Source organism: Pyricularia oryzae, chromosome 6, assembly GCF_000002495.2.
Source record: "Pyricularia oryzae 70-15 chromosome 6, whole genome shotgun sequence".
Classification (NCBI taxonomy): Eukaryota; Fungi; Ascomycota; class Sordariomycetes; order Magnaporthales; family Pyriculariaceae; genus Pyricularia; species Pyricularia oryzae.
The window spans coordinates 1,721,640-1,735,090 of NC_017853.1; the positions used below are offsets into that span (position 1 = coordinate 1,721,640).

The following is a 13,451-nucleotide window of genomic DNA, read 5'->3' on the forward strand; positions in this document are numbered from 1 at the left end:
GCCAAGTTTTAGTACCGAAAAAGGACAAGACAGGCTAGGTAAGACCACATGAGGCAAATATTGCTATGTTGGTACAGGCACACTGAAGACCCAGTATTAGCTCTCCTGGTAATTTCAATCCCCAATCAAACAGCCACAGCCACATTCAGGACGAACCAACAAAATCTACAGAGTCTCTACTCGGTAAAAGAGAGGCTTGCAAGGAAAAGTTTTCCAAAGTTGCAAACACAAATACATGATGCGGGTGTTGACGTAAGAGAAGCGGTGGAATGTCGCACCGCTTCAGCTACTTAGCCTCCGTTGCCTCCTTTGGAAGGGATGAAATGTACCTAGGAGTCCACTCCCGTCCGATTTGGCTCCAACGGAAAAAAAAAAAAAAAAAAAAAAAAAACACCAACGGAATATCCCCGCCCAGCCCGTCTCTGAGCGGTGGCAGGAATCCATGCTCGTGTTCCCTTTGTCATCGTTGTTTTTTGAGGCTTTCCCCCTGGGAAAGAGAAATACCGGTAGAGGAGCTTACCAAGAGAACTACGTCATATGGCCCCAGGACCCTGCGTGATGTGGGGTCCGGTCTGGTTCGCGGTAGCGAAAAGCCCCACATGCTTAGCAAGACTGGCCAATACCGCAACTGCCCACATGGAGAGATCGACATGAAGTGACGCTATTCTGCTGGGTGGGTACCGGGAAGGGTACCAAAGATGGCTTTTCTTCAAGCTAGATGCTGAGGCTTTTTACATTGCTACAGGTTCTGTACTGTATTGCAAGAACTAGAGGCAACCAACCTCGTCGGCCCACGTTTCTTTCATCCCGCGGCGTCCAATCAGAAGTTACTGAAGCAGGCACCCGGAATTTGACGCGTCGATCGATGAGTTGATGGCTAAAGTGGTACCGGTATGTGTCGAAATCGGAGAGGGGGGGCACGGGCATGCACATACCGGAACATGATCCTGTGCGTAGGAGATGGTGAAGGGAGGCATGATGCCCGACTCCCCTAATAGCCCCCTTGAAGCCTCTATTACAGTCAGTCAGTCAGTCTCCCACAAACAACCAGCGCTAGGTCTGTTTGTGGCTCTGTATCACCTTGGAGCATCGAAGCCTTGCATCATCGTCTATCTCCGTGTGTCCTTGGCATTTCAGGTTTAATATACATATTCGGCATTTCCCTTTTGTTGCCTATCACTTGCACACCGTCCCCCTTTGGCTTATCCACACCAACTTCACGACTACCGTTACATTTATAGAAACGCCCAGGACTTGGATCTTGTTTTCTGCGCAAGAAGCTACGCCTTGCCAAGCCATACTACCTCCCAAGCTACCTTGCCTGTCTACCTTATTTACTTAGCTGGTGGCCAAGTCTGCCCCAGAATATATCCTGCGCACGCTACCGTACCGCATTGCACAACTTCAAGCGTCTTCTGTTCCCCACCGGCCCTACTCGCAGTAGTCAAGTCTCACTCGGCCTGAATCAAGATTATCGGCCCTGACAGCGCACCATGTCAAGTGGGCGCAGGCACTCTGTCTCGGGTGATCAATATTCACACAGGGGCAGATACGACTATGACAAGGATAATGATAGCGCATATGCCTCAAGAGAGGAGGATGACGACTACAACCCGTATGGCCGAAGGAGGCGTGAATCAAGCCGCCGGGAGCCCATGAGCAGTGGACGCCGTTATTCACCAGATCGACAAGGGCACCGACGTAGTCAAAGAGGAAGAAGCCAGCACGTCGACGACTACAATCCGAGAGACAAGTACTACCTCTCTGACGAGGAGGACATTGGCTTCAGATCACAGTCTGCACAGCCGCAAAGAACACCATGGGAAGAGTCTCCGAGGCGGCGAAGCAGGGGCGACGAGGACGACTACTTTAGCCGACGACGGCAATCAACAGCGGGGGGCGGCAGGGATCACTCGTCACACCGGCACGACAGGTCCGGGTCTAATAGGCCGAATCGCCGTGGGTCGCGTGATTACGATGCAGAGTACGACGGCCACGAATCAGACCGAAGGGGAAGCCGACGCGATGCTCCTCCAATGCTTCGCCGGCAGTCCAGCTCGGCTCCTCCGCCCGCTAGCCGATCTACCTACCCACCATCTTCTGGAGGCAGGCGGGAGCGGTCCAAATACCCGCCGAGCACCACTGAAACGCGAAACTATCCTCGCGGCCGGCACCGAAGCAGCAGCAATCGTGGAGAGGATGAGCGCGGGCGTCGAAGCAGAAGCAATCACGAGAGCACGGCCGGCGGGCGCAGCAAGAGCAGAAGCAAGAAAGAAAGCCCCTTTGCGGATGTGCCATGGTCACAGGCCGCCCGCTGCGCTCTGGAAGCGGGCACTATGGCTGCCCTCCGAAGCTATGACTCCCCAGGTAACTGGATCGGGACTAAGGGCGCCCAGATCGCCACGGCTGCCGTGGGCGCCGCGCTCATCGACGGGGTCATTGCCAACAAGAAGCCCAATCTCAGGGGCGGCAAGAGACATGCAGTCCTCCGGCAGGTGACAAACACTGCACTGGGCAATCTGATCATGAATCCGGCCGGCTCGGCGATAGAGAAGAGGGAGCCTGTGAACAAGACAAAGCATGCCATTCACAACCGCATGCACCGTGGTGGTGGTGGTGGCCGTCGTCGCTGAAGTAGAGGCGCTGTGTCTGGCGCTGACATACGATGGAGATTTCAATTAATCTACCCCAAATAATATTTCTATCAAAGATTCATGACGATATTTTGAGCTGGTATCGAAACTCGGGGGGTAAAGTTGTTTAATTAGATCAAGAATATTGGTCTCACTCGAGCCAGGACAAAGTCTAGATTTTCTCGGGACACTTCAGCATCTTGTGTCTCGTATAAGTGTTGAGAACTTCTTGTAATTTAGTACCTTATCTAACTCTGTATTCTTTGACAATGACGGAATTTTTTTTTTAGAAAAAAAGAAAAAGAAAAGAAAATAAAACGAAGAAGAAGAAGAAAATCAACCTTCGGTTACGCCAAGGCTTTTGTTCGTGCACCCCGTCCAACGGTAGCGAGTGCTAAAGATTCTCGTCGACACAAAATCAACTGCAAACAATCGATTCGTTCTGCCTTGGCTTCTTGCCATTCGTATTTCTCGTTCGAGCTTTGTGCATGGAAAGGGGACCAGGACATCGGGTATGCAGGAGCTCGGCCTCGCTGCTGTCGTCTTGATGCACCTGCATTTACGATGTCTTGTCCTTTGTTCGGATGGCATCAGATACGATGCCTGTCCATGCAACGCCTGAGAGATGCTTGTGTTTATATGTTGATGGCAAGCAAATAAACCAGATGCCAAGGGCTGTGGCGGGCATGCAAGGGATTCACAAATATTGGACGACCCAGCTCCTACCCACCTTTGTTATCTACCCGAGGCCCTATGAGCCTTAGCCCGTTCCCCAGCAATTTCCGTGGTCACCTTCAGGAACTTCTTGGAACGGTGCTCGATTGGACGAGTAGCACCATAAAAGAAAGACGGGCTGAGCCGCTAGAGCGACTGGGAAGGTCTGAGCACTCAGTTCAGATCCAGGGCTCCCGCTGAACATCAGCCGAAGAACAAGGATGCATCAAAGGAGCAATAATAAGGGCCTGTTGGAGAAAAAGCAAAAAAAAAGAAGAAAAAAAAAGAACCAGATTCTGCAATGCGTTATATCTGGTGCGACCAACCAAGCACAAAAAGAACGCCAGAAAATCCGATCTGGGAAGGGGTGTATGACGCCCCTAGTTAGCCTAGACTTCTTAGCCTCGATTCTCGTATGGATGTCCCCATGTTGCCCAGGAAATGGAAATGGAACAGACGTTCTTTTTTGGGATCTTAGCGGTGCAAAAGCCCATAGTGCTTTCATGGATATGGCGAAGGAACAAGGGAGAACTGGGCTGATTGGCTTTGAAACAATTGCTCTTGGACAGCAGAGTGACCTCGGGGGTGCCATCTCGGTGGGCTTTGGTAACAGCCGAGTCTGTATAAGACGACTATCATATAGTAGCCAGTCGATCCTCATCAATCATACCTTCACCATCACCCTCTCTTCTTTCTTCGTGCCAGCGCCCGGCCTTGTCTATCCCTCACTCCTCACTTTCGTTGTGGTCTCACATTCTTTCCATTCACTCGCTTTCTTCTTTCTTTGCTGCAGATTTTCTTTGCACCCACTCTCGTTTTAGAAAAAAATCGACCACAGCGTTCCGTCGGGACTGTCAATCACTTTTTGGATAAAACATACTACAGCCACAAAAAAAAAAGACGCGCTAAGCAAGCATCTCGGGGACACACAACACAATGAGGTCTCTTGCTGCCCTCGTCCTGCTTCCCCTCCTCGCCGAGGCTGCGGGAAACCAAAATGCCAAGAGGCAGCAGCAGTGCATAAACGACAGCTGCTATCGGGCTGTTGCCCAAGAAAACCGAAAGCAAGACTGCCAGAACTTCATCGGCACGACAACGGTCACTGGGGATCTGATGTAAGTAGCAATCCCAGCTGTATGACCAAAAGTCCATCATGAAAACATATTCTAACCGGTGGAGAACAGCCTCGAGACTGCGTTTTTCACTGTCGCCGTTACGGGGTTTGTGGATCAGTTGGCCACTGGGACTGTGGTTGTCCCCGCCACCGCCCAAGTAACTCAACAAGTAGTGAGTATATGGGTGATGTTTAAACCTTTCGAGGAACTTTCTGCTGACAATTTGATGCTGCAGACCAACACCGTGACGAGCTATGTGGCAACAGTCACTTCTACAGTACTCCAGGCCGCACCAACAGATGTCTCGCCCAATTTTGCCAAGAGAAAGTTGGCCAGCAGACAGTGGGACTGGAGCTGGTGGATGGCCAATGCCAAGATGCCCGGCGGATATCCCCTGTACGCGGCGACGTGCTGGGACACATCCCGCTACGTCGCCGCCTGCAACTGCGCCGGCATCAACACGCTGACCGTCACGCTTCCGGGGCCGGTGTCGACTACTACGTACACCGTGACCACGACGGGCGCGTTCCAGACTAACATCAACACGGTCGGTCAAAACACCGTCACGAATGTTGCTGGTACCAACGTTGCCACGCAGACCGTCACCACAGTCGTCCAGGCCACACAGACAGTGGTGGTTACTGCCACGGATGGCAGCAACCCCCAGACTACTGGGTCCCCGAGCAGCCTGGCCACCTCGGTCACTCCATCCGTAAGCGAGGCTGCCAGCTCCACGTGGTCCTCGTTCAGTAGTTGGACCAGCTCGACGTCCTTCTCCTTCAGTGTATCCGCCAGCTCCACGTGGTTTTCCAGCGGCGCCCCCATTCCTACTACGGTCCAGTCCATCAACTCCACGCAGCCTCCCATCAGCGAGCACACGGAGACAGTCATAGCCACCGTCACCGCCACCGGGTCCGCGTCGGACCTGAGCAAGGCCACCCAGTCGCTTTCCAGCGCCATAGCCTCAGACTTCCCCACGTCCATCCTCACGGCCAACACCACCTTCGCCACGTCCACCAAGAGTGCGAGCGCGACCCCGACTCCCACGGGCATCGCCAAGAGCTTCCGCCTCAAGGTGCAGAGCGGGCCCCTGGCCGACAGCTACCTCGTCCTGCAGGCCTGGAAGGACCTGGGCGCGGCCAATGGCGGCGAGGCGTACCTGATCACGTTCGCGGGCGGTAACAACGGGTCCACGACGGCGCCGTCGCTGTGGGCCATGGGCGGCGGGCTCGACATGCCAGGCACGAGTAGCTCGAGCATCTACGCCGTCGACGCCTCGGCCAGGGGCAAGGTAGTCGTGGCGACGGTGGGCATGAACTCGCGTGTCGCCGTCGCGGCCCCGGGAGCCGGAGCAGCCTACATCGCCTCCGACCTGCTCCAGTGCGCCATCTCTGCCAACAACACCGTCACCTGCCAGGAGGCGGGTGATGACGGCGCGCCGTACAACCAGCTCGGCGACTGCGGTGACAGCCTGGGCATCTTCAAGGGCTCCAACACGTGCGGTGGCGGCACCTTATTTGCGCTCACTGCTGAGTACGTCTAAGAACAGGGCGGCACATTGTACTTGTTCGGTGCTGCGACAGGGGTGAGAGTAGAGACAGCGGAGAGGAGAGATACGGAAATATCGATGCGGTGTGATTTATTTGATCATGGTTCGGTCTGAAAGAATTTCGGCGCAAGGGATGCAAGGTTCTTTTTTTGGCGCTGAAGAAATTCGTTTGTGTTGGCGTTCAAGTCAGCCAAGGATGTTGGACTGGCTACGTCACTTGGCGATTCTGCTTTTCTTACGTATAAAGTAATTAGTTTAGAGGCCTAGGTAGATAACTTACTAATTTTAGACTAAAGAATATGAAAAAAAAACCAAAGAAAAAAAAAACCTTAATACAGAAAAAAATTGTTCTAGAACAATTTTGACACGGAGATTGACGATGATTTATTTGCTAAGGCGAATAATACCAAACCATCGGTTCGCGTGCAATACTACAGCCGTAACGTCTACCGGCACAATACTGAGATCCTGACAAATTGCGATCAACGGGTGTAGTGGAGGAATGTGACCTTGGCCCACGCGTCAGACGTTGTTTGGTGGGGCAAGATAAGATTCGAACAAGTCCGGGCTTTTGTTCACGTTTCTCGTTACGAAGTACGAAGGTATCACAAATTCACAATGCTGGTAGCTAGGTACCTGGTAAAGCTGATTGAACTCCATTCAAATCCATTCATCATGTGTCAAGCGTGAGCGTTTGCGCCGTTTGCCTCCAGGATTCCCTGCCCGAGATGGGTGCTTTGCTAAAACATAAATGACGGCTAGTCCAAACAGTGCTTTTGCCAATCAAGATTAGTAAACCAAGGTACTTTACATACCTCATCGGGTAAGATACCTTGTCTGAACTGACAGAGAACACCTCCAACCGATGACAATACAATGTTAGTGACTGCTCACTACTAGCAAGTGACAACCTTGAAACCCCACCGACCGAGGGTCTTGAGCATCAGTTTGATGGATCCCAACGCTAAAGTACTACAATTTCTGCCCCCTTGGTCTGTTAAACATATGGCATTTGACCACAAAGATATGTGCACCACGGTTTCTCCCCCACATGGATGCGAAGCGAACTCCTTCCTGACAGGCAGTTCCGGCATCCGTACAGGCATCCGCCTCCAAGCAAAAAAGAACCCACGGATGCGGTAATATACAGTACGCGACTGAAGGATGCCTGTTCGGAGTACTCCGTAGTAGTGGCGAGCCCACAGCAATTCCCCTAGTCTCCCTTGCAGGTTCAGAGTCTTTTTCGCATAATTCGGCAGCAAACTTTTTGCTTTTACCTGCACCATGTCAGTCAGCCAGTCAGTTTTCTTGGGCCAAGAAGCAATCACATCACACTCCGTACCTGCTCCTAAGGGATATCCTTCGCTCCACATTCACCACGTGGACGGTATTCGAGATTCCGTAAAAAGTACCAGATGGGGCTTGCCAGCTGGGCTTGCAAGGCTTGTTGAAAAACCAAAACCAAAACCAAAAAAAAACCAAAAAAACCAGCGGGCGTCTTCTCCCCTCTTTCTACCCATGTTGCCATGTCGTCCTACAGCTTTCAGCCCTTGTGCAGCTGAGTTGCCGCCGAGCTCTGCCCATATGACTATAAGATCGCGTGCCGATTACCAGCTCCTCTTGAGGCAGCAAACAAGGCATCACGGTCACAATGGCGCCTACTCTATGGGACGTTCCGAACTGGGGCGCTCCCACTGACATCGCCTGTTGGTCCATGTTTGCGGCCATCTTTATCCTTGTGTCACTTCGCATATTCACCCGGACCTACTACGGCTCCCGAAGATCGTTCAGAGACCTGGGCTTGGACGACTGGATCACAATCACCTGCGTGGTTGTTTTCTTTGTCACCTGCGTCCTTCTCAGTATCTCGATACACTACGGAATCGGCACCCGAATGGACGAAATCAAACCGCCTCAGAACGTCAAGGAAGCGCTCAAGTGGAATATCATCTGCAGTCCGATCCTGATCTGGTGCTTCTCACTGCCAAAGTTTGCCGTCATCGCCACCCTGAAGCGAATCCTGGATTACGGTCGGAAGACGTCCATCCTGTTCTGGGGCCTAGCCGTCTCCTCCCAGATCTGCGTGCTGATCAGCTCGATCTGGTGGGTGGTGCAATGTCGCCCGATAGCAAAGAACTGGGACCCGGATGTAGAGGGCGAGTGCGCCAGCATCAACGTTCTGGGAGACCTGGGTTATGTCACATCAGCCTACTCGGCCATTCTTGACATCTTCTTTGCCGTGTACCCAATCCCTTTTATCATGCGGCTGAACATGCAGTTGAGATCCCGCATAGTTTGTTCCATAGCCATGGGGCTCGGCGTGCTTGCTTGCGCTATTTCAGTCTACAAGCTCGCCAAGTTTGATGAGACGTTTGAGATGTTGGGTAAAGATCCAACGTGTAAGTGGACCTGGCGTTTCTCCGACAAGTAGACCTCAATGCTGATACACCACCGCGACTCCAGACGCAGTTGCGGTTCTCAACCTACTCGGCATGGCAGAGGGTGCCGTACTGATCATCTGCTCATCGATTCCCTCCCTCGGCCCCCTTTACCGAGCCATCAAGCGACGGCAGAACAGCGCCCGCGCCGCCTCAAAAGTAGAAAGTTTGAGCACCGGCAAAACAGTTAGCACCCTCCGAGCCAAAAGCAGCAACCCGACGCTTTCCAGTCAAGACTGGGAGGCGTTCAGAGCCCTGCGTCTTGACGATCCAGAAAGAGGCAACGGTGGCCCTGGCCGCTTGCCACGGAGAAACAGTTCAGATGTTATACCGTTGATGCCAAGCCCTGGTATACGGAGCCACAGTCACAGTAGCTGCGGTCGTCGCGATCGCAGTTCCGAGAACAGAGAGGGCGGAAGGTCTCCTTGCACCATATCGGTGCAGACGACGGTAGATGTGACTGTATCCGGAGATGATAGAAGCGATCCAAGCGTCGCGATGCCTAGGAGGGCGTTTGATCATGTAATAATAACTTGAAAAAAAGAAAGAAAAAAAACACATGTATATAGACAGATGTCAAAGCCAATTTGCTTCAACTAGGTATATAACGAAACAAATTCTCAAAGTATCTATCTACGTGGGCAGGTTTGATCTCTACCAATTCCATATAGCGGTGAATTGCGTCGCTCAACATCCTTGATGTTGCTCATTGTACCCTGGGTTGAGAAATGATCAAAGGGAAGGAGACCCTTTTGGATTTTTCTCAGCAGGAACCATGAACACAGTGGGCCTTGAGTCGCAGAGAGGGATAAGAGGAAATATTTGACAGTTAATTTTCCATTTCTGCATTTTCTGGCAGAACTCGAACATCTGATATGCCTACAGGCATTGAGCTACCGCCATATTTTTCCCAAGTAGGTAATCAGGGTAAGGTATAGAATGGTTCCCCGAGTCATGGAGTCGTTAACTCGCAAACAAGGGATGCCACTGGGGAAGGCGACCACCGCGCCGGCACCCCTGCATTTCTCCCCTAGTCCCGCCCAATGAGAGCCCGAGATACCGTCGCACAGACCACCCGGCATGGGCGCGCGAGGCAGGCCACGGCACACTACAGCACTGAGCCTTGCGTTGCGGCCAGGACATCAAGGGAAGAAACCAACAACGCCAATCCGCCTTGTTCCATATATCCTTCGCGTCCACCGCGGCCCCAGCAGCCTTAACAACCACGATTCGACGACTGCAGACCACACCTAGCAGTCGGATACAACCTTCACCCATACCGACGCGGCACCCTCGCCCCCAACCGAACGAATTGGTCTCACCAAAAACTCCATCTCGACGGCTTTTTTCTCTTCCACGATGAACAGACCAGGTACGCAGAGCCCGAGGCTCTTCCCCCCAGTCTTCAGTGCTCGACCTCAACCCCTCCCAAAGCACCATCTGCACAGCTGCCGCTCATCCCCGGCTTCAGTCGCATGCCTTCACAACCAATCCTTCACCCATCCTGTGGCAATGATCGACATCGACAAGGAGGCAGCCTACCCATCATTCGCGATATCGAACAGCGCTGGCCTTCGCTCAAGACATTTGCAAACCCGGCTGTTCTGAACACTAGAGGCATAAAAAGGAAAATATACCAAGCCCATGGGCAACAGTGGACTGGTCAACAAGCTGTTTGCAAGCTCGACTGCAGCGTCGGGGACGGCCTTGACTCTTCTATGCTGGACTGCGAGCTCGCTTGCTTGCCCCTGCTTGGCTGCCTGTGTGCTCCTTGATGCCTTGCGCGAGTGCGCGCCTGCTGTTCGAGTCTGTTTGCGACGGAGTGTTTGCTTTCCGTGCCACCCCAGAATATGCGCACCTGAAAGTTGGGGAAAGTCTATGGAAGCTAATCAAATGACACCCAGGCGCAGTACCTCCAAATCATCGCGGGATGCCAGCAGGATTTGGTGGCCAACCGAAGCCACCGCAACAATCCGCACGATCCGCTTCGAATCGGTTACCTAATGGAACAATGGGTGAGAACGACACTTTGGGCTACCGATGCCCCGCTGCATCCTTTGGGCGCTTTGGCGGGGAGCAGTATACTGATTGTGGTATTTGACATAGCTGGCAACGGATCAGGGTGGGCGTTTGCAGGTGTCCCGATGGCAAGCGGTGGCCTGCAAAACCCTTCCAGGCAGCTGGGCGGCAACGTTAGTTTTGCGCAAAGCTTAAGCGGGTCGCAACCAGCGACACCTCTCGACCTTTCGTACGTACATGGTCTTTAGCTTTTCTCTCCGATTATCTCATATTCTGGAAAAATACTTGCGGGGCATATTTTCCGCAATATCAGCATCCTTACCCAGCAGTTGCGCACACTGGTATCATGCCTCACTCTTATGAGAGGCGCCCCGCTAGTCGCCACGACACAAAGCCGCATATCCCCTCAAAGTTGAGGCTCGTCGAAATGGCATCTTCGATCCAGTCAGAGCCGGGCGCGAAGGCCCTGCCTAACATGCCTTTTTCGAATGTGGCTAAGGGGTATTGGAACAACCTGTGTTGCTGCCCCTGTTACATACCATATGGAGACTTGCTGCTCCTCAAAAGATCATATATCACTTTTGGCTCAGTTCAATATTACCTGATACTAACTTTTTCAATCGCAGTGAATTCCCCTCCCTTTCCGGTAACTCGCAACTTTCGAATCAATCACAATCTTCGATGTGGTCGACTGGTGGAGCGAGGAATCTGGGCGGCCCGGCTCCTATACAGCGCAACCAGCCTACGCCTCTATCCCAACAACAGAACCAACAAGAAGACATGTACACGCCGCCCACACGGCTGCCAACTGACCAAGGATCATTTCGCTTTGGGAACCAGGCCAGCATTGGCCAGACGGCACAATCGCAACAGAATGCGGTCGATGATTTCCCCCCACTTAACAGGAACCCTAACGGAGAGATTGGTCGTGAGCGTGGCGGCCCAAGTCTCATGTCCAGCCTGGGCTTCGCCCCTCCCAGCGGCAATGGCACGACATCTGCGCAACAAACCAGCAGAGCTGCCAACGGTCTTTTGAATGCTCTTTCAGCAAACAGCAGGTCCACGGAGACTCGATCTCCAGCTGGTAAGCTACTCCCAATGTGAAAATGATGCGATGATATATTCACGTAACATAAGTTGTTTACAAGTCAACCATTCGCTAACCCAAGGCTGGGACCCTACTCGCTAGACGCAAGAAATGAAGAATCCCCGCAGAAGGGACTACCATCGCAGAAGTCATCGCTGGATGGATTGGCAAACCAAAGCGAGGGCAGGCATCCAGGGACGATTGGAAACAGTGGACTCCCGGGCAAGGCCAAGGCTGAAGAGCCGGTGCCGTCTGTACCAGTACAAGATCCACTGGCAGGAATGCCCGAGAGTGACAAGTGGGGTATTAAAGGGCTCCGGTTTTTGATGAATGGATTCCCCGACTACAACGCTTTAGTGTCGGGTATCGACTACACCAACATGGGACTGGAGCAGGCCCTGCGCAACCCAGAGTAAGTCATGAAAGTGTTATTTCTTCCATTATTATGAAATATGCTTGTTTGCTCTTGCTCATTGAAATGATGCTGATTAACGGAACAGGCCGATATCAGAACAAATTTACTCAGCGTTTGATGATACACCGCCGAGGCCCGCGATTCCTAAGTTCCGGTTGCCAGAGTGCTACAAGGTCAACAACGTTCAGCCTATTGAGAATAAGATTCAAGGCTTCAACGAGGAGACATTAATGTGGATATTCTACTCGTGTCCGGGAGACCGTCAACAGCAACTGGCGGCTCTTGAGCTGTAAGTTGGTCCGCTTATACTGTAACCGAGAACCAAGCAGCTGACACTAAATTCATTACGTGTTAGCAACAACCGCAACTGGCGATGGCACAAGAAGTTGCAAGTATGGTTGACCAAGGATGAGCATATGATGCCTCAAGTGATCAGCCCAAACCACGAACGTGGTTACTATCTCGTTTGGGATACGACACAATGGCGTAAAGATAGGGTATGAACATCTAATCCCCAAGGCTGGTACAACCTTTGCGAGCAGTTGGGAACTTGGAGCTAACCTTTCATATTGGTCACTAGCGCGAGCTGGCACTCGATTACGCCGACTTGGACACCAACCCTCTTGGCCTTACATTGGGTTCATAAAAGGTCGGGTTCGCCGGCTAGTTCAGATGTGTCGCCAGGCCAGGAGAAGAAGTATCATGCCAATAGCTGCGAGGACAGCATCAGGACAGTAACCACGTTTCCTGATGGTCCACAAAGCCATCGCGACAGCTAGGCCTTTGAGCAGTTTTGCTAGTGGACTGGTCGGAAGGCGTTTGCCGATCTGCACTGCTCGAGAATTACTGCATGTTAGTTTTGGTTGCTTTCGTCGCTTGCACGCCTTCGGTTTGCTACTGCACTGGAGTTGAAAAAGTGCCGACTAATAGTAACAATGCACGGGGCCGTATTGGCTCTTGTTGTGATGCAGCCTTGAAGCATCGTGAACGATGTTGAAATTGAACTCTCTAGTGTGAGACAGGTGTCCATGCCCTAATAGAGACAGGGAAAAAGGCGTACGATGAGTGCAAAGAAAGTGTTTGCCATGTAAATACGTATTGTAAGGCTCAGGAACTCGCGACAAAGTGATGCGCAGATATAATTAGACCGAGTGTTGCCCCACATTTTATGGATTCTTATCTCAACTCTTAAGCTTTGGGCGACGCCACTCATCAATTCTGAGGACGATTTGGGTTCGTAGGTTCAGAACCATCTTAGAACCCCAACCACCATCACTTGGCATCGGCATTTATTTGTTGGTCCGTTTCCGGAAATCGACCTGAACTCCCAACCCTGTACTGAGAGTGCTACCTGTTTTGTTTGAATTGAGTTGACATTTACTCGCCGTCCCAGCGGGATCAGTTCTGCCAGCGCGCGTCGCAAACGGCTCTTCTCCCTGATCAGCAGCCGTTTAGGGGGCGCGAACAACGAATCGCAACAC

General features: G+C 52.3%; 5 protein-coding genes across 5 annotated transcripts; all 5 read left to right on the forward strand.

Moving 5' to 3' along the window:
- Positions 1 to 269: 269 nt before the first annotated feature.
- MGG_17675 (uncharacterized protein) lies at positions 270 to 659 on the forward strand (the record flags this gene model as incomplete). Its single annotated transcript, XM_003719606.1, has 2 exons — positions 270 to 325; positions 548 to 659. The coding sequence occupies 2 exons, from the start codon at positions 270 to 272 to the stop codon at positions 657 to 659; spliced, it is 168 nt and encodes a 55-aa protein (XP_003719654.1).
- Positions 660 to 760: 101 nt separating this feature from the next.
- On the forward strand, positions 761 to 3,017 carry MGG_04171 (uncharacterized protein). The gene has a single exon (XM_003719607.1). It carries the CDS (start codon positions 1,494 to 1,496, stop codon positions 2,631 to 2,633), a length of 1,140 nt encoding a protein of 379 aa, XP_003719655.1. The 5' UTR covers positions 761 to 1,493; the 3' UTR covers positions 2,634 to 3,017.
- A 1,100-nt stretch (positions 3,018 to 4,117) lies between these two features.
- On the forward strand, positions 4,118 to 6,005 carry MGG_12165 (uncharacterized protein; the record flags this gene model as incomplete). The annotated part of the gene is made up of 3 exons (XM_003719608.1): positions 4,118 to 4,462; positions 4,532 to 4,634; positions 4,698 to 6,005. The coding sequence occupies exons 1-3, from the start codon at positions 4,284 to 4,286 to the stop codon at positions 6,003 to 6,005; spliced, it is 1,590 nt and encodes a 529-aa protein (XP_003719656.1). The 5' UTR covers positions 4,118 to 4,283.
- An 824-nt stretch (positions 6,006 to 6,829) lies between these two features.
- On the forward strand, positions 6,830 to 9,080 carry MGG_04170 (uncharacterized protein). The gene is made up of 2 exons (XM_003719609.1): positions 6,830 to 8,410; positions 8,475 to 9,080. Exons 1-2 carry the CDS (start codon positions 7,663 to 7,665, stop codon positions 8,984 to 8,986), a joined length of 1,260 nt encoding a protein of 419 aa, XP_003719657.1. The 5' UTR covers positions 6,830 to 7,662; the 3' UTR covers positions 8,987 to 9,080.
- Positions 9,081 to 9,597: 517 nt separating this feature from the next.
- On the forward strand, positions 9,598 to 13,264 carry MGG_12164 (uncharacterized protein). The gene is made up of 8 exons (XM_003719610.1): positions 9,598 to 9,821; positions 10,354 to 10,464; positions 10,556 to 10,697; positions 11,095 to 11,552; positions 11,658 to 11,967; positions 12,056 to 12,259; positions 12,326 to 12,467; positions 12,551 to 13,264. Exons 1-8 carry the CDS (start codon positions 9,809 to 9,811, stop codon positions 12,614 to 12,616), a joined length of 1,446 nt encoding a protein of 481 aa, XP_003719658.1. The 5' UTR covers positions 9,598 to 9,808; the 3' UTR covers positions 12,617 to 13,264.
- The last annotated feature ends 187 nt before the right edge of the window (positions 13,265 to 13,451 follow it).

What these genes read in the sequence shown, in the direction of transcription:
- MGG_04170 (XM_003719609.1), top strand. Translation starts at nt 7,663, where the DNA reads ATGGCGCCTACTCTATGGGACGTTCCGAACTGGGGCGCTCCCACTGAC. An exon ending in GTTGGGTAAAGATCCAACGT is followed by an intron (nt 8,411 to 8,474) that starts GTAAGTGGACCT and finishes CCGCGACTCCAG; the next exon opens with ACGCAGTTGCGGTTCTCAAC.
- MGG_12164 (XM_003719610.1), top strand. An exon ending in CAGGCCCTGCGCAACCCAGA is followed by an intron (nt 11,968 to 12,055) that starts GTAAGTCATGAA and finishes TTAACGGAACAG; the next exon opens with GCCGATATCAGAACAAATTT. An exon ending in CAACTGGCGGCTCTTGAGCT is followed by an intron (nt 12,260 to 12,325) that starts GTAAGTTGGTCC and finishes ATTACGTGTTAG; the next exon opens with CAACAACCGCAACTGGCGAT.
- MGG_04171 (XM_003719607.1), top strand. Translation starts at nt 1,494, where the DNA reads ATGTCAAGTGGGCGCAGGCACTCTGTCTCGGGTGATCAATATTCACAC.